We start from the raw sequence: 24,768 nt of genomic DNA, 5'->3' as shown, positions 1-24,768 counted from the left end.
TACACTACACACAGTAAGTAGAGGAGAATCTACTCCATAACACTTTCTAACATGTCTTAACATGTATTCATGTGTACAAAGTGCTTGTTCTGTGATAGAAAGTTCTTATTTATCTCCTGCATGAGCCTAAGCCTCTGCATGTGTTTCATTTTTATAGACCTTTGTAACATGATACATATGATTTGCAGTTTATCTTGAGATGGATGTTGCAGAGATTTTAGTGTTCAAGTCAGTTTAGAAGAGAAGAATAGGGTCTGATTAACAGATAAAGCAGCATTTTACAATGATAAGATATTCTACAAAGTTTCTTATAGTCACCTGTACTATTGATTTATTCAAAGAGGTTTTCAAGAATCAGAATATTAATAGGCTATCTTTAATACTGGGACAAAATTGTAATACTCTGCACCTATGCTATAAAATAGATAGCATGCACGTCAAATAGTCTGAATAATACACACTTTCATCACTGGGACAATAAACTGTAAGATTACAGAGTTAATAAACACAGTGATGTTCCAAGGTAATAAATATAGTAATGCTGACAATGAGGAAATGAATGTCAGGGCTAAAAGATAATGCAAACAGTAATGTCACAGCATAGGGATAGTGAAAAAATTAAAGGAGGTTTCCAGCCTTTAGATATCGATGGCCTGTTCTTAGGATACTGAAAGTCATAATGGTAATGCTGGGCTACTGTAGATTATCTCCCATTCACTTTAATGGGAGTGGAGATGCAGCAACTCTGCAATGGCCATTACAGTGTATGGAGCCATCTACATGCAGCGCTATATTCTGTGCAGTCCCACTACCAGTGGGTGCCAATAACAGCTGATCGGTGGAGTGCTTGGAGTCCAGATATATCAGCCCCAGGTTTCTGACATACAGAGTATATGTGGTACAGGGTGGATCTGGAGTAGGTCTCAGCCCAGGTGTAGATCCTTGGCTCATTGCTGAGAAAGAAAAGGCTGCAGATCCTGTATTGCAGTGCAGTTCCATGAGGTGTATGGTTCTGTCCTGTAACCCTCAGTCCGGTGAGACAATATTGTGTTTGTTTTGTTTGTGTGGCTGGAAGTAAGCCACACATATAGTTAGGTTATCAGTGCTGTTAAGTTAGTTGCTCAGACGAGCAGGTTTTTATTTTGTTTTTGCCTGAAGTTAAGGCTGTATTTTGTTTTGCTCATTTGTGCCTGAAGTCAAGGTTTATTTATTTTCATGCTTTTTCTAAATAAACCAGTTTGCTGCATATGCATATTTTGTATCCCTTTCTTGACTGTTGGGTCTGCACCACTGATTCTACTGGGCTGACGGGCTGACTTCCCCACACCAGACAATCCACACTATAATAATAATAATAATAATAATAATAATAATAATAATAATAATAATAATAATAATAATTCTGTTCTATGGCTGCGTTTGCTTTCACGTACAGGTTCAGTTGCTACTTCTGCAACTCTTTAGTGAAACAATTACATAGAGATCTATCAAAGTATCTTATTTTTGGAGAATATCTAGAACACTCCCATTAGAACTGATACGGTATTTAACCTTTGAAGTTGGATGTATACTAACCGATTCCCATTTTGGAGAAGAATGCTGACAGTCAGGGCTTTTTCATGGGGTCTGATGATTGATATCTCACCTCTATGTGTTATTTTTCCATTAAATATTATTTTTTTAATCTTTCTTCAATTACAGTTTATGCACCATGATATCACAACACCGTGGAGAGCAATAACCTATATTATTTTCATTAAAGCTAATGTTATACTTACTCTGTAAAATCGGCTCCATCTCTCCAGACCTCATCTATCCTTGTAGTGCTGAATATACGGTACAGTACAGGTGCACTCCAGAAGAGCGCGGTCTGGTTACAGGAAAGTAAAGTGCTGCACGGTAAATTCTGCTTTAATCCAGCACTTGGTAAACCTAACAGCAGAATAATAAGCTGCTGTTTATGTGCCTGCGCTGCTTCTGCCTCCCACTTCATTTGTATTTCATCCTCAATGTAACTTATACAAAAAGCGTTTCCTTGCACGGAGAGATTGCATAATCTCGGTTCTTTCCAGACATTATTTGGAATCTTTGTCCACCCACAGGCTTTCGCAAAGTATAGTATTTTATTATTGTAGAAAATGGTACTTTTATTCTGTGGAGGATGGAAAAATACTTGTTGTCTATCAGTTATTGCCTGATGTTTTTTGCACATAAAAGTTATTATGTAATCCATACGCAGCTAGTAAGGAATGTTGGCAGCTTTTACTTAATGGTAAAAGGCCGCTGTATGGCTGCAGTGAACAATGGGGGCATACCGCATGCATGGAAAGTCCTTTCACAAGTACCATGAGAATTTTATTAATTTCTATATATAAAACATTAGAACATTCTTCTCTGGATTCATGGAATGTTTGAAACAGGGAGTAAAATAATGTTTAGAGCAAAAAATCCATTAAGGTTAAGGTCACACGTGTCTGCAGCATCCCGCAGCAATAAAGGCAGCAAAAAAAACTGCTGGTTTTCACTACAATTTCTGAGCACAATTTGCTTTGCAGGATTTTCCTGCAGTGTATGGATGGGAATTGTTTCCATCCCATCCATTACACTGGCACTGTACTTCAAAGTGGGATAGCCGTCTGTGATTTAGCATTGGCCACCTCGCTGTGACTGTGTGATCTGTGTCTCTGGCTTACAGTGGTAAGGCCTCGTTCACATCTGTGTTTGGATTCTGTTCGGGGGGAGTCCGCATGAGGACCCCCCGAACGGAATACTGAATGCAACTGCAAGCGGTGTGCCAATGAAAGCACACGGACCCCATAGACTATAATGCCAGATCTCTGCATGAATCATGCGGACAGGAAAGTAGTTTGCAATCTGCACATGGACTGCACATGGACCCATTATAGTCTATGGGGTCTGTGTGCTTTTACTGCACACCGCTTCAGTTGTGTTCGGTATTCTGTTCAGGGGGTCCCCATGCGGACTCCCTGAATGGAATACCGAACACAGATGTGAACGAGGCTTTACCTACTATGGACAATCCTTTTTGTTGGAATAGTCAATCATTGATAATCTGATAACTTTTGTCATCTTGTCCTATAATAATTAGATGTTTCTGTAGAGGAAACTGGCAACTAATATTCAGTACCACAACAGGAGAAATTAAAGGGGTCCTCTTTCCTACTTATATCAGATTAGTCATCACTTCACTTTTGTGTTTATTGTACTTGTGCTATATACACATGCCCAGATTGAGAGGCAGTAAAGCTTAACATGAATCGTAACACTGTCGCACTGAGTGTTAATTTCAAACTTTTAATAGACTTCAGAGGCTTTTGTTGTTTTCTGAGATAGGTTATTATTCTGAAAAAAAGTCAAGTCAAACAGTGCTACATCTGTATGTCACATCCGACATCTGCTGTATACTTTACCAATGGAGCAGTGGCGTAAATACTGGTGTAGTGGCTGCCACAGGGCCTCGTATATATAAAATATATTTTTTTTTTTATAGACCGTTACCTGCTGGAGTAACCCCAGCAGATATCAGGCCCTATTTACTTATCGATCCTGCTCCTGTTCTTGGCCTCCGTTGCTTCCCCTTCTGTAGTTGCGGCTGTGATCAGGAGCAGGGATCGGTAAGTGAGGCTGCGGGCCCATGAACCCCAATACACACTGCTGTCATACTCTGGGGTTTTTCAGACCCTGGAGTATAATGATCGAAGGGCAAGGGGAGGTGAGGGAACATAAAATACACTTACTTACACTTACTTACCTCTCCTGCGCTGTTTTGGGCCTGTTTAGTGATGTCTCAGACGTAATGTGGACCGGCATCATTATGTGTCACAGCACAGGCCTGGCTCTCGTGACGTCTGGTCCAACACTGAAGATGACCGAAAGTAGCAGGAAGTGTGCCGATGCCGAGGATAATGGGCCGTTCACATGGAGTAAACACCAGATGATTATGGGAAAATACACGTGTAAAAAATACACGTGTAAAAATAAGACTTCCATGGACTTCAATGCCATTTTTTACACGTGTAAAAAAACGCGCCAAAAACCGCACGTTTTTTGGTGCGTTTTTTACACATGTAAAAAATGGCATTGAAGTCAATGGGAGTCTGATTTTTACACGTGTACTTTTTACACATGTATTTTGCCATAATCAGCTCGCGTTTACTCCATGTGAACGGCCCCTAAGTAAGTAACAGTGTTTTTTATATTTGTATCTTCCCCTGGGTCTCCGATCATTATACAGTGGGGTCTAAAAAGACCCCAAGGTATAATAATTGTTCATGGGTGGTGCACAATGGGGCACAATACTATGTTCAGGGGCTACTATGGGCCATAATATTGTATGCAGGAGACACTATGGGGGCATAATCGTGTGTGCAGGGGCAACTATGAGGCATAATCGTGTGTGCAGGGGCACTATGGGCCATAATAGTGTTTGCAGGGGCAACTATGGGCCATAATAGTGTGTGCATGGGTCACTATGACGCATAATAGTATGTGCAGGGGCCACTATGGTGCATAATTGTGTGTGCATGGGCAACTATGGGGCATAATAGTTTGTGAAGGAGCCACTGTGGCTCATAATAGTATGTGCATAGGGCATTATGGGGCATACTAGTGTGTGCAGGGGCCACTATGGGGCATAATAGTGTGTGCAGGGGCCACTATGGCACATAATAATCTGTGCAGGGGCCACTATGACAAATAATGGTGTGTATAGGGGCCACTATGGGGCATAATAGTGTGTGCAGGGGTCTCTATGGCATATAATAGTGTGTACAGGGGCCACTATGACACATAATAGTGTGTGTAGTGGCCATTATGGGGCATAATAGTGTGTGCAGGGGCCACTATGGCGCACAATAGTATATGCAGGGGCCATTATGGAGCATACTAGTGTCTGCAGGGGCCACTATGGGGCATAATAGTGTGTGCAGGGGCCACTATGACACATAATAGTGTGCGTAGGGGCCATTATGGGGCATAATAGTGTGTGCAAGAATGCTGTTTGTGCGCTGGGGGGGGATAGAGGGCCATGTTAATTGTTTTCCTTGAGGCTCAGTCATTCCTAGTTATGCCATTGCAGTGGAGGTTGTGAATGACAGACATCACAGTGTCTAGAACTGGTGTCTTGCAGTGCTGGAGTCCTAGGTTCAAAACTGGTCAAGGACAACAAGAAGCTTGTATGTTCTTCCTGTGTTTGTGTGGGTTTCTTCCCAATGACATACACTTAGAGAGTTCAGATTGTTAGCCCTACTTGGGGTAGTTTTGATAATATCCCTGTAAAGCTCTGCAGAATATATAAGTAAATAAATGATAGTTTAATTTATAGTGTCTTGGTTATCTACAGTAACTATCATCTTTATGTATTTTCTATTACAGATGCAAATGTATTCCTGAAACGTTGCATGAATGCAGTACTGGAACATTGTTCATGGCTGCCAGTAGCATAACATTAGTGTGCTGTCTTTGCATTTGGACCTATTGCCAGTCTGTACCAGCCCTTGGAGTATACAGGGAACTCATGACATGTATCTTATTAGTATGAATGTTTTATTCATGCGATTGTTCTAATTACCATGCATGTAATTCTAAGTCTTTACAGTGCCATGGAAGATGTTGGTGCTATCTAATCCATTACTATATATATATATATCCATATAGATCATATATTGAGCATACAATACCAGGCTTTACCAGATACAAATCCTACCATCTTATGCCATGCATCTCGTATTTCATTCTCCATAAGGTGGTGTACATTCAGCACTAAAGGAAGTTGTCTACCTGAGAAAAATCTCTACTTCTTGGTCCCATCCCGACATATAGGAAATGCCAGTTTGACCAGTTACTTTCTTAGAAGGATCACCGCTGAAGTCAGTGATTGGCTGAGCAGCCATTTCTTGAAGGAACCTGTAATCGATGAGTTTTACTTGTTTTGTTTCTAACCCCATTCGAGTGTACTTTGTATTTGACCTTGTTGGACATTCACTTGATGGACTATAATATATGACGGAATAATGTATGTGCCATAAGGACAGCAACTACAGTTTATATGGCATACACAGGCAGCAGCGTCATGACTTGGTGTGCCCATGTGCTTATGCCCAATCAGAGGCCTCATCGGTGACCCTGGGTGATTGACGTCACAGGAGAGTGCCAGACATCATCATAGAGGCAGAGTGATTGACGCAGCAAGGCCCAAAAGAGGTCATGGAAGATGAGTATAAATATTTTTATTTTTTACTCCTCCCTTATTTCAATTCCGGTTCTATCTGAACAAATTCATGAAAAATCCATGCATCTGTAGCCTCAGGAAGACAGTGTACAATTTTATACCCAGGATATCATGAGTCGGGCTGTGTGCCATGTGTGTTTTACTTTTTTGAAATCTCCGAATTTATTACTTGTGCAGTGGGCAGCTAGGGACTCTGGTTCCCCTGCCTCCCATTCTGACTTTGGTCACATGACTGACTCCTGTCTACTCAATGGGTTTGCTTCCTTGGCAGAGGAAAGTCAGTGATTTCACTGAAAGTGAGAGCAGCTGCAGCAGGAGCTTCCCCCCACACATATATCTTCAGGGACAGGGGTGTATATTAGTAATAAAACTTAAAGGGGTTGTCCAGGCTATTTTTGTTTTTAATTAGGATGGAGGAGGTAAATTAAATTTAAAAAAAAAAAATCAAAAAACATACTCTCATCTTCCAATGTGGTCCAGTCCTGCAGCGCCATTATTTTCTTCCAGCGGAAGTCCCTACCACTGAGGTCAATCAGAAGGACAGGGGAGATACAGTATGGACCAGAGATATCATCCAGTATCTGTCACTGGGATAATCCCAAAGAATTTTAAGACTATACTGTTTCATGTTTTTGATAATTGTCTATTAAACTTTTTGTACTGGAACCCACAGAACCTCTGGGAAGTGAAGTAACTGTAAATTTTTGATATACTTTTACCTGAGAACAGTTGTTACCTTTGATAGTTAAAGCAAACCCTTAAAATGCAAATTGAAATTGAACACATGGTCCAATGTTTTACTATACCAGTTTCTGCTTATTTGTTTGGGCTCTATGATGTTTGTCTTATAGCGTAGAACATTTAACGTATGTTTGTGCAGACTATGTGTCTGATTGTGCAAGTTGACATGTTCTGTTGTGTGCACACACATATGCTCCAGTGGTTACAGCCCATGTATTCAACATAACGGGTTAATAGAAGAACAAATGGTTGGAAACAAATGAATATTTCATCCAAAATACGAAATGTGATTTCTGATGATTTGCATTACAAATGTTTGATAGAAGAGAATGTCAGCTGAATGAGACCAAATGGTGTCAAAGCTGTACTTACAGCCTCTCAAAGAAAATGAGTTATCTTCACATGTGATTTGATCATTACTGGGAAAGAGTAAGTATGTTATGGTAATATGTTACTAAGGAAGTTCATAATAATAATTAAAAAAAAGAATACAGAAACAATTAAAGATGCAAAGTAGCCTATGTTATACAGAGTAGTGTTATATCACATACCGTGATGTTCCTTAAAGAGGACCTTTCATCAGATTGGGCACAGGCAGTTTTATATACTGCTGAAAAGCTGACAGTGCGCTGAATTCAGCGCACTATCAGCTTTCCCGATCTGTGCCCAATGTAAAGCGCTATCGGTCCCGGGACCGTAGCGCTTTAGTGTCAGAAGGGCGTTTCTGACAGTTAGCCAGGGTCGCCCTTCTGCCCAGCAGCGCCTATCGCTCTGTACTGTGGAGCGGGGAGGAACGCCGTTCCTCCCCACTCCACAGTACAGTGCGATAGGCGCTGCTGGGCAGAAGGGCGTCCCTGGCTAACTGTCAGAAATGCCCTTCTGCCACTAAAGCGCTACGGTACCGGGACCGATAGCGCTTTACACCGAGCACAGATCGGGAAAGCCAATAGTGCGCTGAATTCAGCGCACTGTCAGCTTTCCAGCAATATATAAAACTGCATGTGTCCGATCTGATGAAAGGTCCTCTTTAATCTTAAAGGGGTTGTTCTGCTTTTCATTATTGATCACCTATCCTCAGGATAAACCAAGATACCCCATTTCCTAAAGATACAGCACCAACATCATCCGTTAAGCTCTACAAACACTTGGTAACCACTTTTTTATCCAGTATTTTCTGTTTTACCATTTGGATACACAGCGCATGCGCACACTACTTTAGCCCCATGGTTATAGTCTCTAAAGATAACCTTTATAGTCTGATTTTGAAGTCATACACCCTTCCATTGATTCCCTGCTTCCTGCTAACTTTCAGTAGGTCAGTTGCAAAAGGATATACACCCTTTAATCCTTATCATGGTTTGTAGTGTATATGTTGTCAAAAAACAGTAGCCCCACATGGCACAAACACCGCAGTTTTCCCATGGTCGAAAAACCACAGAAAAAAAACGCGGCATTTTACAATCACAGCAAAGTTGATAAGAGTCTAGCAAATCCGTTCCTCATTTTAATCTAAAATTCTATATATAAAGGAAAGCAGGATGATTCTATGTTCTATGTTGCACATATGTTTTCAACACAATAAAAGGATCTTGGATCCAGGTATTTATAGAATGCAATATTACAGAAAAGAGATGTGTAGCAAATTCTCTTGTACAACTCAGTTGTTTTTTGTGATGCTAAAGAAGATCCCATAGTGTACAAACTACTTTGGGAAATTGCAATTGAGGGACCAGAGTAAGGCCCTACTCACATCTGCTTTCGGGTTTCTGTTCGGGGAGCTCACTTGGGAACTCCCCAAACGGTAACCTATACGCATTGAAAAGCGGTTACCTGGGAAGTCCGCGGACACCATAGACTACTGTATAATGCTTGCTGGACTTTTCTCTCCGCATGTTTCATGGGGAAACCACATGGCACCCATTATAGTCTATGGGGTCCACGGGTTTCCCAGGTAACCGCTTTTTAATGCATATAGGTTTCCATTCGAGGGGACCCCAAGCAGACTTCCCCAAATGAAACCGGAATGCAGATGTGAACCAGGCCTAAGACTAAAGCCACATGTTGCAGAAGCACAACGTTATTGGCTGTTATAGAAACACAGCCAAAAAAAATGCTGCATTTTACAATCCCAGCAAAGCAAATAAGATTTCATTTAATAGTAATATATGAAAGATATATTGATGCACTGAGCTGATCTGCAGTTTAGGTGGCTATTAACCACTAAAATTTAGATAGCTATTACCTTACTGATATTGAATAGGTTCTTTAGAGCAGCAGTACTAACAACTGCCCCTGTATAAGGGGAAGTGACCAAATAACAAAAATCAACCAATTGAGTGACCTCAAAAAAATAGTAACTGCGCTGAACCAATAACTGTAAACCATAAATCTTTAATGACGACACTTTATAAAACACACAGCTGAGTTTTCCCCATAGATATTTATATGAGCAGAGAAAAATACTGCAGAAACGCAGCGAAAAATGCTCCAATTTTATTGCATTTTTTTCCTGTGTTTTTTTTTTGCTGTGCTTTGTTACATGTGGACTTAGCAAAAACAAACAATGGGTCTAGTATGTGAAATAACCACAGTGCCTCCATTTTAATACTTGAAGGGGCTGCCCAGAAATTTGTATCCTAATGATAGGCCATCATTGGTGGGGGACCAGGAAGCTAAACCCTTTCATGGATCAGCTGTTCAGGGCCACTTCTGACACTTGTAGTCTACAGTGCATGCAATCAGAAGCAGTTGGTTCCATACTCTGTACAGTGGTGTGGGGCCTAAGTCTAGCCAATAACGAATGTTACTGGACAATCCCTTTAAGAGAATATGACAAGTGATTCACCTTAAATTTCTCACTCTCTAAGCAAAGCACCATTTTCCATCTCTTGGTACTGTTCCTTTACTTTGCCCCTTAGACTTAGTTGCCATATCTTATACTTATACCTCTGAGATTTACTGTCATTGGGTTAAATATAGCCAGAAGGCATTCATGTTACACCCTGACGGTCTTGTAACAAACGATTTCTAATTATTTATAATTAGTTGACCACACAATGATTGCTGAACTGGAAAAAATTCTCATATCCTTGAAAAAAAGTGAATCCTTAGATAGCAACAATTCCAGAAGGAATAAGGAATGCAGCATCATGGAATCACAAATAGCTCTATGACTTTGATATATAACTACTGTACGTTCCTCACTTTCTTTCCAGGGACCAGTTATTTCTGAAGGTTTAATATCATTTTCTCAAGGGAAGTTTAGCTAAATATTAATATGAAATAGACAGTACGTTTATATGTTACTGAGATGTTGGTATAGTTTACCATGCTGAAATATTTGCAGCAACTACTTAGTTATTAATTATTCATTTTATAATACATTTTATAACAGTCGGAACTCTAAACCCCAGTATGCATGCAGTCATAAAGTTACAGCATACCTATGGGGTACCATGCCATAATACTACATATCGAAGTGTAACAGATTCAGTACAAATATTGTTTCCTTTCATATAGTGTAGCATGCTCTCATATGAATGCATATTAATGAGCCTGAGTCACAATTAATAAATGATTAGGAATTAACTATACTACAATATATAGGCCTCCATTTCTCCTGTAAATCCTTTGTCTTACAAATAAGCAAACCGGGTTATTTGCAAAATTTCCTAAGATGACAAGTGTAACATGAAAATAACTTGATATTATTTTATGAAATACTATTCAATGGTTCAAATTGGAATTATTATTATTATTATTATTATTATTAGTAGTAGTAGTAGTAGATTGTGAGTCCCATATAGGGATCACAATGTACATTGTTTTTTAAATTTAAGTATGTCTTTGTAGAATGGTAGGAAATCCACGCAAACACAGGGAGATCATATGAACTCCTTGCAGTTATTGTTCCTGGAAGGACTCAAACCCAGGACTCAAGCGCTGCAATGCTAACCATTCAGCCACCGTGTTGCCCCTTGGAATTATTATTTGCATTGGTCATGTTTGGTTGCAAAACATGACCATATATACAGATGGAGAGGTGCTAACTTGCATTTCTGCAGCGTGATAACGTGTTGTAGTAAAATGTCTTATCACAGAACACAACAAAAGCCAATGGAAGAAAAATAGCATTAACACTCTGGGCCACAATGTTGTTTCAGTGTGACTTTAAACTTTGCCAAATGTGTAAGGGAAACTAGGATCTAGGAGTAAGGGTAGTAACTTAATTGGCCGACAATGCCATCCCTGGAGGTGGAGTGTTATTACCTATTCTGATGTATGGATGTTGTGCCACCAATAGAGACAGGGACAAACAGATTATTTGGGTGATTTTCACAAAAAGGTTTTTTTGGGCAGAGCAAAAGTTTCAGTGGAACAAAGACTGGGTACCCAGTATACGCCTGCTTCTAGCCCTGGAACAGTTGACTGAGCAGACGCTGCAGAAAAGATAGCAGATAGGAGAAGTATAGTCCCAGAGAGACAGGCAAGAGACCAATGATCAGAGAAGAGAGCATAGTTAAAGTGTACACTGTTGTTTCAGGGCATGTTTGGTGATCATTTTTGTAATATATTTTGTTAACCTATCTAACTTCCTTATTTATTATAAAACAGGCTGTAACATTCTCCTTAGCAACCCTCTAACCGAGCTGTTACTAGGGAAAGTCTGCACACATTACTATTGTATAATACATAGCTGAAGCATTTACCAAAGGGGGGTGATCAAATGGGTGTAATTCTGGTTTTATATCACCTAGAAAAATGGTTTTGGTATCATAATAAAGATTGAAGTACTTGCCATAAAAGAACCTGAATATTACCAGTTAAAAACACAGTTGGGAATTGGAACTTAATATGCAGCAGTTTATGCCGTATATAAAATCACTAGTAAAACTAGTAAAACTAGTAATAGCTCTAATTCTTTTACAGCTTGTACTTCAATCTTGAATCTCAGCTGGAAAATCTCAGCTGTCTTGTGATATCAGAACCATTTTTCTGGGTGGTATCTAACAGAGATACAGCCATGTGAAGTCACTACCCTGCGGTGTAGTAAATACTACAGCTCTATACTACATTGAGTACAGTTGTAAGAACAGAGTCAACCTGGTAATGATTAGCTAGTGGGAACTTTACAGCCTGTTTTCTATTAAGATGATGTTTGATAGGTTAATAAAGTATATTACAAAAATGTTCACTGCACACTCCCTGACACAATAGCAAGAAAGAAAATGGGAATTACACATTAAAGTGCTATTGTTGTGTACCGCAGCTGAAACTTTCTAAAGTTAACTGTAAACCAGGGTTGGACATACATTTGGTGCAGCCAGGCCCCAGGAGCTTTACAAATCACAGGATATCGCTCAGCCAGATTAAGACCACAATTGATGTGTCATTATGCTAACATTGTATTAATGTGCAATACTCCACTGTCATTAGGCATCCCCCCTGGTCATGGAGTCGTGCCGAGCCAGTCGCATACAATTCATTATCATAAGGTGGATGGGGAAGACCCCTGTCGGAAAGATCATTATAAAGACATACTAAGATTGGGCTAAGTAGGTTTGCTGGGCAGGAAAGAAGGATATAATGAGGATATACTGTGCAGAGACATAACAGGAAGCTCCTGGGCTCTAATGCAAAATCTGTATCTGGCCCCCCAACTATAATGTGTTGTTAGTACTGGTCTCTTGATATTGGGAAGAGATCTTATGGGTCTCCTAAGGTCCCTGACCCTGTGTCTCAATTTATGCTCTTGGTACTGGTCATGGATGAAAAACTGCTTGGAGGTGCAGTGGGTGGATGCCAAGAAGGGCTGTCTGGAGCGCTAACACACCTGCTAACAAAAAAAAACAAACAAGTAGGACAAACAGCATAAACTGAAGGACCAACTTTTTCCTTTTGACATTTTTTTGCTCCATAAACCCATCCCCATAGGTAGAAAACATTGACATATGTATCCAAAAATGGGCAGCATGGTTACTTTAAAAAAAAGAAGGATTTCTATAACCTTATGTGAACCAGACAATGTAACACTTAATCGATAAATTTCACATAGATAGCCCAATAATAAGAATCTAGGCAGTTATCCTCCCTTGGAAACTGTCTTTTAAGCACAGATAATTGCAGTATTTTCTGCATCCATTTGCAAGTACAAATAGCGGGACGCAGACAAGGGCAATATTTCCACCTGTTAAATGTTTTGATTGCTCTGTGTTTACAGTCTTTTCTTATAAAGGAGCATGGACATTTAAGTAGGCAGATTTCCAAGGTTACGTGAAAAATGGCATTCTTTTGCTAACATTCTACAATAAACCCTGCCTTTACTATGTGCAATGTTAACACCTTCCGTATGTATATACTCACCATTGTAAAAGAAAAATATGGGATAATCCTATCTCCACTCTTTGCTAGCCTGCATGACCATGGAAAAAAATAGTCCTGTAGAAATCCTTCAGAAGACACAGGAACGAATGCCCTGCTGACCTGCTCCATCTTTAGATAAAGATAGACTAAGGAGTTGCTGTTTAGTCAAAGGATGAAGCATTATGATATGTTTGTTCTACTGCTGACAAGGGTTTGTTCCTGCTCCAGCCAGTTGTCTTACAGCCAGATACAAGATAATTAGGGGGAGATGTGGAGACATGGCCGAAAGGATCAAAGGTAGGAAAAGGAACAAAGGAGGAAGTGCTGGTATTTTTTTTTTTTTGAAAGTGTGACTTTTCTGTGTTTACACTGTCTACCAATAAGTATTTGGACACCCATGCAAATAAAGATATCTGCGGTCGTGATGTACGTCACACCTTCCACCATTAGGAAACAGCATTGGCATTAGTGCATTGGCATTAGTCGCATGCAAGATGCCATGAAGTGCAGAGTTGTCCGATTTTGAGAAAGACGTAATTGTGAGGTACCACAGAAATGGTCAATCCTTAAGGGACATAGCAAGTGAACTGAATTACCCAAAATCGACAGTGGCCTATGTGATTACGAAGTGGAAGGTGAACGGCGATTGTCGGAATGTTCCCCAAGTCGGCAGACCTTCGAAACTGGGAGATAGAGACCGACGAGTGCTGGCCAGAGAAACCGCACCCAACCAATGGCTCACATACACCAGGGGATTCAACAGGCATCCGTTAGTATTGTGTAATTCAATATAATCCGTAAGGAATCATGTGCTGGGGTCTATCAACTATTGTATATGAATAAATGATGCTTTTCTATTCTACCACAGGTGTCCAAATACTTATTAGTAGCCAGTGAATAGCCCATTAATTTACATGAGCTGGAGGAGAAGAGGTTAAGAATGTTTGCGATAAGAAAGGCATGATGGGTTCTCCAGTAGTGGAAACCCAGCGATAATAAGGTTCAGAATATCATGAGCTCTGAATGAACCAGGGATAACACACAATCTTGGAGCTGTTCATCGTGCTGGTGCTGAACTATCACCAGGCATATTAGATTTCAGAATAGAGTTGTGTTACGAGACAAAGTATAGTTATAAACTCCACAAACATTTCACATTTATATGGGTTATTCATTGTATATTGAAGGCACACATATCTACAATATACATACACAGAAATCTATGGCTAGTACTATGGATGTCATTAATACGAGAAATGCAACCATATGCATGAGGTTTATCTGTGGATAATTGAAATTGCTGTAAAGGAAACAGTATGTGGAACAGGAACAAGTACTGTAACTAGTGTCAGTTTTCTCAATTTGTTAGAAGACATGGCATCTGGAGAAAGTGATACTTTGTACTTGTTAGGACAATGTTCAGACCTCTGCCATGATTTACATTTTCCGGTTCCATTATGGGCACAGAACTCCTAAAAGAGACTGATTCATAATATGACAAACAGAGATCCTGACAGACCCCATCGATTATAATAGATCCAGTCAGGTATTCATTATGGTGTCTGTCACTTTGCTGAATGAGAAATTCATATGTAGGACTTTTTTCAGCTGTGATTTCTGATGGAGGTTTCTATGATGGAGGCTTCTAATGGAACTTCTAATGAAGATGCAAAAATGTTGTAAAGAAGTTTTCTTTACATACTATAAGGTTCTGCATTTTCTAGAAGTCTATCGTCACTTTCAGTTCTCTCTGCACAGTAGGAAGTCAAGAATTTGCTTTATAGAGAAAATACTTTTAAGATGCTGCAGCACTAAAGTAGCTCAGTTATCTCTTCATTCTAAGGGTCAATAGAAGTCCGCCACTGAACAACAAGTAACATAAGGACCTTCCTCATATTATTGCTAGGATTTTCTGTTACCTCCTCATTATAAGAGTCAGTGGAACTTTTCCGCTGATCAACCAGGGACGTAATACCCTAGTAACGAGAGTAAGAAAGTCCCCATCATCTTATTAGAAGTTCAAGGGGTTGGCCACTTTCAGACCAATATTGAGTGACAAATATTATTGCTTGTATAATAAAAAGAAAAAAAGATACAATTTCCAATATACTTTCTGTATCAGTTCCTTGCAGTTTTCTAGATTTATGTTTGCTGTCATTCATTCTGCTTACCTTTAGTAAATAAAACAGTCATGTGCTATACAGTCCATGGTCATGTGATATACAGTCCATGGTCATATGATATACAGTCCATGGCCATGTGATATACAGTCCATGGCTATGTGATATACAGTTCATGGCCATGTGATATACAGTCCATGGCCATGTGATATACAGTCCATGGCCATGTGATATACAGTCCATGGCCATGTGATATACAGTCCATGGCCATGTGATATACAGTCCATGACCATGTGATATACAGTCCATGGTCATGTGAAGGACACACAGGTGCACAGCACAGTAAACAGACATTTGCATGGTAATGAGCTGTGCACACGTGTGTCCATCACATGACCATGAACTGTATATCACATGACTATAGACTGTATATCACATGGCCATGCTCAGAATTTCATCCACTAGAGGTAAATAGAGTGAATTACAGCAAGTAGAGATCTCGAAAAGCACTACAGAAAGTATTTTACAGGGATCAGCAATTTTCAGCAGTCGAACTGCTGTGAAACTACAACTCCCAACATGCTCCATTCACTTCCATGGGAGTTCCAAGAACAGCAGAGCAAGTATGCATGCTGGGAGTTGTAGTTTTACAACAGCTAGAGTATCGAAGGTTGCCTATTCCTGGTATATTGGAGAATGGTATATCTTTTTGTTATACAAACAATAATATTTGTATTTTAATATCGGTTTAAAAGTGGCTAAACCCTTTAAGTGAATTGCCAGAAATACAAGAATGATTTAATATACTGATTATGTTATGCTTGAATATTTTACATTAATTCTACAAGAGTTCTAAACATACATGCTAAAATAGAATATGTAAGAACTGAATACGTATTTCCGATTTTCTTGGCTATCACAATGATGTAACTAGAAGTGAACTTACCAACTGCTTTGAGAGAGGCATATTTGTTAAGCTCCTTTCCAGGAGGCTGCTGCTCATACGGATTTGAAATCTGTCCCATGGTTGGAAAGGAATGTGGATGTGCCATCTGTGGAAGGTGTGGGGATGTTGGAACAACATTATTCATTTTTGAAGTATCTGCAGAGAAAATGAAATTATATTACTTAGACATCTAGCATCCTGTATCTTCAGAAATATGATATGAAATATAAAATTTAGCAATTCTGCATATTCATACTATATAATATGCAAAATATACAGTTGTGTGAATATAAGCATTAAATTATAAGAAAAAAAATCACAGTGTTAAAAATTAAACTCAGGGAGAAAGTAAGACTGTTAGCTCTGAGGCTAATGGTTTAATTGGTAAATCTGACCATAGACATAATCATTGTCAATTATTGTTTGGCACCTGTCAATAGGTATATAGATAGATAAGTACTGCTGTTTATTATGTAAGATTTTTAAAAGTGCAAGTTTAAAAGTCCACGCGAGGGATTAATAAATATCATAAAAACAAAGATTTAAATGTTGTAAAAATGTTTTAAATTGTTGGGAAAGGTTGAAAAACAGAAAAATTGCCATTTTTCCAATAAAGAGCCTTTGGGGGGACAAAGAGAACCATGGTATGAAAAAATTGGTATTAGCACATTTGTAATGAACCTGACTATAAAATGATCACATAACTTATGTACAGTGAACTCTAAAAAAATTAAAAAATCTAAATACATAATTAGAAAAAATAAACAAATACATAAATAAATAAATAAATAAGTAAATAATAACAATGTCATAATTGCTGTTTTTGTTAATCCTGGAAAAGGGTCAGATCGTAATATTATGTCACAGATAGATGGCAAAACCTTCCAAGATTTGTTTCATGTATATTTGCGAGGTTTTCATACAAGTTTCTTTTCAGTCTGAAGCTATAACTATATTCTGGGGTTTCCTTAAACCAGAAGCCCGGGGTATGTATGGAAAATACTCACCTTCCCTGGGCTCAGTGGCAGGCATGTTGGATGCCAGCCACTGAGCCCAGGGAAGGTGAATATTTTCCACATGTACCACTCTTCCAGCTCCTGAGTGATGTCACAGGCCTCGGGGGACTGCTGATAACTGTGATTGGGCCTCAGTGGTCACGTGGGGCTTTTGCATATTTTATTTCTAAGGATTGTTATGTGATTGTTATATTATCCTTCAAATATTATAAATGTGAAAGTTTGTGTGTTTGTATGTTTGTTCCTCAATCACGCAAAAACAACTGACCGGATTTGAATGAAATTTGGACCAGAGATAGTTTGTAACCTCGATTAAAACATAGGCTACTTATTATCCCGGTAAATGACTTCATGAATGTTATGAATTTATGTTCACATACTATATTAAACTGCTCTTGGCAAAAACTTATCTCAGCTTCTGAGAAAGCCACGGCTGTTATCTTTCTGTGTAAACACTAAGCTAACCCTCAGTGGATTCTGTGTACACAATTTGCATATTATCTGATCTGCTCCAGGCAACATGCTAACACACTGAATGGGAAAATAACTTTAAACCAAATTGGTAGTTTGCTACTTTTAAACATGCCCAGGAAAAAGAAAATCTAATTTGTCACAAAATTCTAAAACAACTAGAGCTATGAAGGTAGCCAGAAGTCAACAGAGTTCTCCTCAAGCGGAGCTGAGGGGGATCATCAACACCAACAACACACTCATTATATGACTTCCCAGAGAGCTGCTGAGATGCTAGAATAATCACAGCGCAAGGAATGAGCTCATAGGCAGGCCAGCTTGAGAGCTGTCGAAATGCTGGAACATGTGGATCATCGACACCAACAATACGTTTATTATATGGTGTTCCAGCCATGGCGTGAGGAACAAGTTCAGTAGCAGGACAGCTTAAGAGCTGCCAAAACCCCAGAGCAGGCAAACCTTCGACAGCAGCAATTTGCTGAATATAGGCAGATCATCGACGCCAACAACACACAGAAGAAGTCGTGGGCAGAGGCTAGTACATTATAAGATTTATTACAGCAGTTGGTCATGGCCAGCTCCATAGAAAGAATATGTCAGCCATTATCAGTTTATACCTATAAGACAGTGAATATTGGAAGCAGCTGGAAAGCTAAAATCTGCAAGCGATTATACCCAGGTCATGGTTTACACACTGCACCAGTAAGGAATATTAAAGCACTGCTGAAAGCTATATACGAATCAATATTCCTCCTCCTCTGCAAACTAATCTGTAGGAAGACTGATGTCATATAAAGAAACTCTAAAAACCTAAATGAAGTTATATGAATGACTCTGATGTAAACTAACTTTTCTTCACAACTGTTAATGCTCATACTATTCTTTACTCACATTCCCTTCCCCAGTTCCTCAGAACTGCTCTAATGGAGATGAGCTAAAACAAAAGCAGAAAGACTAAAGGAATATAAATGACAGGTAGTCATATCCTGTAGTTACTGACATAGGCCTGGTTCACATCTACATTCAGGTTTCTGTTCGGGGAGTCCACTTGGGGACCCCCTGAATGGAAACTTATATGCATAAAAAAGTGGTTACCTAAGGAAACCCACAGACCCCATATACTATAATGGGGTCTGTGTGGTTTCCGCTTGGTTTCCGCACGAAACATGCGGAGAGAAAAGTGCTGCTTGCAGGTAACTGCTTTTTTATGCATATAGGTTTTTGTTCGGGGGGGGGGGGTGTCCCCAAGTGGACTCCTCGAATGGAAACCCGAATGCAGATGTGAACCGGGCCTTACAGTTGCTTTATTAAGGACAATTATAAGCTGTGTGAACAGAGTGAAACTGAACGGGTTACAGGGTAACGTTTTCATACTGTATTCCGGGCACTGTATGGACATGCTCACAGAATATAATGGTCCCCTGATGATCTGCTTTGCACATTAAAACAAGGGGGCAGAAGTCTCATTCCTCAGCCTTCCCCGCTGATGCTCTGGCTCTCAGTAATATGGCTGACTCTGCTCTACTCCATGGACTGGCAGCGAGAGTAAAGTGGTGGTGTTGACAAGAGAGAGAGCCGCAGCCTCAAAAATCAGACTTCTATCCACCATGCTGTGCTATACAACGCTAACCATTGGGGACCTGGGGGACCCTTATAAGCATATTTATACAATATCCTGAATACATTGTAAAATATTTTATGTGACCACATAACCCCTTTAATTAAATATATGGTTCACATAAGGGAATAAACAAAAGCTAAAGCATACCCTAGTTATAAACAATTTTTCATAAAGGTATAGTGCAGGAGAATATGTGACAAGGACCCACTGTGCCATTAAACTGGTTTGACTTAAGGCTACTCCTCAGGGCATTGTCTAAATGGTCCTTGGAGTTCACCCTTCAACACCTGAATGGGTATCTGAACTTTTTTTCAGGAGACCATGAGATCACTGTCTCTAGAAGTAGTCCACATTTAGTGGTGGCTGAGCAAGGAGGGTTAAGAGTTATAGGTACGTGGCACCAAGGTGAGAGGCAGATACAGAGTAAATGGACAGGCTGAGGTCAGGGCAAGAAGAGTTTGTGCAATATTGAAAATAGGCTAGAGCAAACAGCACATATATATTTAGGTAACCAGACAGAGATCAAAGACAGGAGGGTGAATACACACAGCAAGCTGAAATACCTCCACACAAACTAGACAAGCTAGGCTTTTTGTTTTTAGGTATATTTTAGAGGAGAGAGATGCAATGGGCCACAGGTGTATTATGGTAGACTGGGAACAGTTTATAATATAAAATAACTTAAAGGGTCAATGCATACATTTACAGTCAGGGTGTGAAGCACAGTGCCCACAGCCTGGCAGAGTAGTGCGAGAGGCAGAGATAAGAAGATGGTGGCAATAAACGGACTCCCAACTGATACAAGAAGAAGGTCACAGTACTAGACACCAGCCTGATAACTGAGGGGATTTGCCTTATAAAACCTATTAGGCTCAGGCCCCAACGTGACGTCTTGCAGCTAAAAAGCTCTTTGGGAAAAACCGCAGCTGCAACACATTGTGGTTCTTCCTTCATTGCTTTAAACAGAAAGTTTGATACGTTTTCCTCTGGGCTTTCTGTTCCAATTATACCTATGAGAAAACTATGAGGAAACTGCCAGCGTTTCTGTAGGTATAAATGATATGTTGTGATTTCCAAAACCATGCCGTTTTTAGAAATCGCAGAGTGTCCACACAGCGTTTTTTTACCGCAAAGTGGGCATTGGATTCGCTAGAATCCCATCCACTTTGCCTGTACTGTAAAATGACGTAATATTTCCGGCAGCATTTCCATCCCGTGGGGCCAGAGCCTAAATGACATCACAAGGTCTGGGAAGTCTGGGAACATTACATCAATGGTCCATATATGGGGCTCAAGGCACCCTCAGCCCCTGCCTCAAGGTTCAGCATTCATACACATACTTGCAATGGTCGATACAATATTTTCAGGTCTATCTATTATCTCTGCAGGGTCCAACTCCCACTCGTATCAGAGAACTAAAGTTTATTTCACTCTCAGACTTGTTTTCTTTCTTTCTCTTGTTGTCTCTGCTTTGCAAATGCCAATTGCGTTTTGCTTGATAATTTATATTGAATCAAAATGATGTTTTCCAGGGTAATTAGTGGTGACTACATTTATTGTTCTGCAATTTAGTTTGTCTGCCATTACCTCATTCTCAATAAAGCACCGGTGACAGCGGAGGACATTAAGTGGTTAGTTTCACTGAAGCTTCACATCAAAAAGATTACTGCACAAAAGTGATTACGGGGACAGGACAAACAGTGATATATTACAGTTGTGAGATGGGAAATTTAGAAAATTTCTTTGCTTTGAATTGACAATTATACAACACCTAATGTCTTTGGAAGGAAAAGAAGAAAGGCAAGTAATAGAAGGAGATAATCACATATAATTGCATGGAAAACGCAGAGTGCCTTAAATGAGCTGCCTTTTATTCTGCATAAATCAATAAATGAGCACATTTCTCAACGACACACCAGAATTGTCCAGAAACAAATTCACTGCTAATATTTTAGTCATAAAAATATCAAATGAAATGCTGATAAATTGCATTATTGTGTAAAGAGGACTTCAGTATTCACAATAGAAATTCAATACATTATATAGGAATGCTGGCAAAAACCCTTGACACCTTGCAACTCCCATCACAGCCACTAGGTGAACACATATCGAAACACATATCCGACATATCCCATTATCAAAAACAATAAAAATAAAAGCCAATGCCATTTCTATAAAGTCAATGGATAGGGTGGAGCTCCAAGGTTTCCATGCCCTTAATCCATAGGTGACATGAACTTTGATGATTCCAAATCATTGCAGATTCCAGATAGAATACCAAGACTCTACATTCCCTCAGGATATATTCATGTAGAAAAGGACTTTCAGACGAAAGCCTTAAGAATCCATTTCTTTACTTATGTGAAAGATAACGCATTTTGGGGTTTACAAGAGAGCACCCCTTCATCAGATCAGATAGATATACGGGAGGATGAAGCCAAAGAAGGATGAAGATTTGCAGGGGACCCCCTATTGAATGATTTTGGTGTGGAGTGAAGGCATGAAACAGCACAAATACCAGCACAATATTGGATCTTCTATAGAGATGAGCGAACAGTGTTCTATCGAACACATGTTCGATCGGATATCAGGGTGTTCGCCATGTTCGAATCGAATCGAACACCGCGTGGTAAAGTGCGCCAAAATTCGATTCCCCTCCCACCTTCCCTGGCGCCTTTTTTGCACCAATAACAGCGCAGGGGAGGTGGGACAGGAACTACGACACCGGGGGCATTGAAAAAAATTGGAAAAAGTCATTGGCTGCCGAAATCAGGTGACCTCCATTTTAGACGAATAGTGGATTTCAAATCCGGGTCATATGAGAATGTGAACTTTGTGACTATGAGACAGGGATAGCTGTACAGGCAGGGATAGCTAGGGATAACCTTTATTTAGGGGGGAATGTTATTAAAAATAACTTTTTGGGGCTCTATCGGGTGTGTAATTATGATTTTTGTGAGATAAACTTTTTCCCATAGGGATGCATTGGCCAGCGCTGATTGGCCGAATTCCGTACTCTGGCCAATCAGTGCTGGCCAATGCATTCTATTAGCTTGATGAAGCAGAGTGTGCACAAGGGTTCAAGCGCACCCTCGGCTCTGATGTAGCAGAGCCGAGGCTGCACAAGGGTTCAAGCGCACCCTTGGCTCTGATGTAGGAGAGCCGAGGGTGCACTTGAACCCTTGTGCACCCTCGGCTCTGCTACATCAGAGCCGAGGGTGCGCTTGAACCCTTGTGCACACTCTGCTTCATCAAGCTAATAGAATGCATTGGCCAGCGCTGATTGGCCAATGCATTCTATTAGCCCGATGAAGTAGAGCTGAATGTGTGTGCTAAGCACACACATTCAGCTCTACTTCATCGGGCTAATAGAATGCATTGGCCAGCGCTGATTGGCCAGAGTACGGAATTCGGCCACTCAGCGCTGGCTCTGCTGGAGGAGGCGGAGTCTAAGATCGCTCCACACCAGTCTCCATTCAGGTCCGACCTTAGACTCCGCCTCCTCCAGCAGAGCCAGCGCTGATTGGCCGAATTCCGTACTCTGGCCAATCAGCACTGGCTAATGCATTGTATTGACGTGATGAAGCAGTGCTGAATGTGTGTGCTTAGCACACACATTCAGCTCTACTTCATCGGGCTAATAGAATGCATTGGCCAGCGCTGATTGGCCAGAGTACGGAATTCGGCCAATCAGCGCTGGCTCTGCTGGAGGAGGCGGAGTCTAAGGTCGGACCTGAATGGAGACTGGTGTGGAGCGATCTTAGACTCTGCCTCCTCCAGCAGAGCCAGCGCTGATTGGCCGAATTCCGTACTCTGGCCAATCAGCACTGGCTAATGCATTGTATTGGCGTGATGAAGCAGTGCTGAATGTGTGTGCTTAGCACACACATTCAGCTCTACTTCATCGGGCTAATAGAATGCATTGGCCAATCAGCGCTGGCCAATGCATTCTATTAGCGTGAACTGAGTTTGCACAGGGGTTCTAGTGCACCCTCGGCTCTGCTATATCAGATTGCTACATCTGATGTAGCAGTGCCGAGTGTGCATCAGATGTGTAGTTGAGCAAAACTGACTCAGCACTGCTAAGTCTCTGCATTCGCATAGGAATGCATTGGCCAGCCTTCGGCCAATCAGCGCTGGCTCTGCCGGAGGAGGCGGAGTCTAAGGTCGGACCTGAATGGAGACTGGTGTGGAGCGATCTTAGACTCCAGCGCTGATTGGTCGAGTTCCGTACTCTGGCCAATCAGCACTGGCCAATGCATTTCTATGGGGAAAAGTTAGCTTGCGAAAATCGCAAACTGACAGGGATTTCCATGAAATAAAGTGACTTTTATGCCCCCAGACATGCTTCCCCTGCTGTCCCAGTGTCATTCCAGGGTGTTGGTATCATTTCCTGGGGTGTCATAGTGGACTTGGTGACCCTCCAGACACAAATTTGGGTTTCCCCCTTAACGAGTTTATGTTCCCCATAGACTATAATGGGGTTCGAAACCCATTCGAACACTCGAACAGTGAGCGGCTGTTCGAATCGAATTTCGAACCTCGAACATTTTAGTGTTCGCTCATCTCTAATCTTCTACACTATATCAACTAAAAATATTAGGATACCTGCACATTATGTCTACAGGAGCATTTATGGTATCCCATTGTAAAATCCATAGGTGTTAACATGGAGTTGGTCCACATTAGGCAGCAAAACAGCTTCTAGTCTTCTGGGAAGTCTTTAGAGTGTGTTTGTGGGAATTTCTACCCATTCATCTAGAAGAGCATTTATGAGAACAGACACTAATATTGGAAGAAAGGGCATGGGTCCTTAAGATATCCAATAGGGTTGAGGTCAAAGATTACCTTTATGGACCTCACTTTGTACAATGAGGCATGCTGAAACAGAAAAAGGCCTTCCCCAAATTGACCCTACAAAGTTGGAAGCATACAATTGTCCTTAATGCTTTCACATGCCAATATATTTTGATTTCTCTTGGCTAGAAGTAAGGGCATAAGCCAACCCCAACACCCTACAGCGTTATCCCTCCTCAACTAAACTTTACAATTGACACAATGCAGTTAGTTAGGTAACCAAGATTCATCCATCAGACTGCCAGATAAAGAAACATGATTTGTCACGCCACATAACATGTTTCTGCTGCTCCAATCTGGTGGTGGCATTGTGCTTTACACCACTCCACCGATCATTGGCATTATATTTGGTCATGAAAGCTGTGAGACCCTCTCATATACCT

The 24,768-nt window shown here is 40.5% G+C and overlaps 1 protein-coding gene across 2 annotated transcripts in view; it reads right to left on the bottom strand.

Annotated features, from left to right (window-relative positions):
* Positions 1-24,768, bottom strand: part of SHISA9 (shisa family member 9) — a 223,724-nt gene that overhangs the window by 5,653 nt on the left and 193,303 nt on the right. For both annotated transcript variants that reach the window (XM_075285795.1, XM_075285796.1), the window contains exon 2: positions 16,421-16,576. In XM_075285795.1, the coding sequence (XP_075141896.1) occupies positions 16,421-16,576 (156 nt within the window). The remainder of the gene's footprint in view (positions 1-16,420; positions 16,577-24,768) is intronic.

The sequence above is a fragment of the Leptodactylus fuscus genome, chromosome 8 (assembly GCF_031893055.1).
Source record: "Leptodactylus fuscus isolate aLepFus1 chromosome 8, aLepFus1.hap2, whole genome shotgun sequence".
NCBI lineage: Eukaryota > Metazoa > Chordata > Amphibia > Anura > Leptodactylidae > Leptodactylus > Leptodactylus fuscus.
This window is presented reverse-complemented; position numbering and strand designations above follow the sequence as displayed.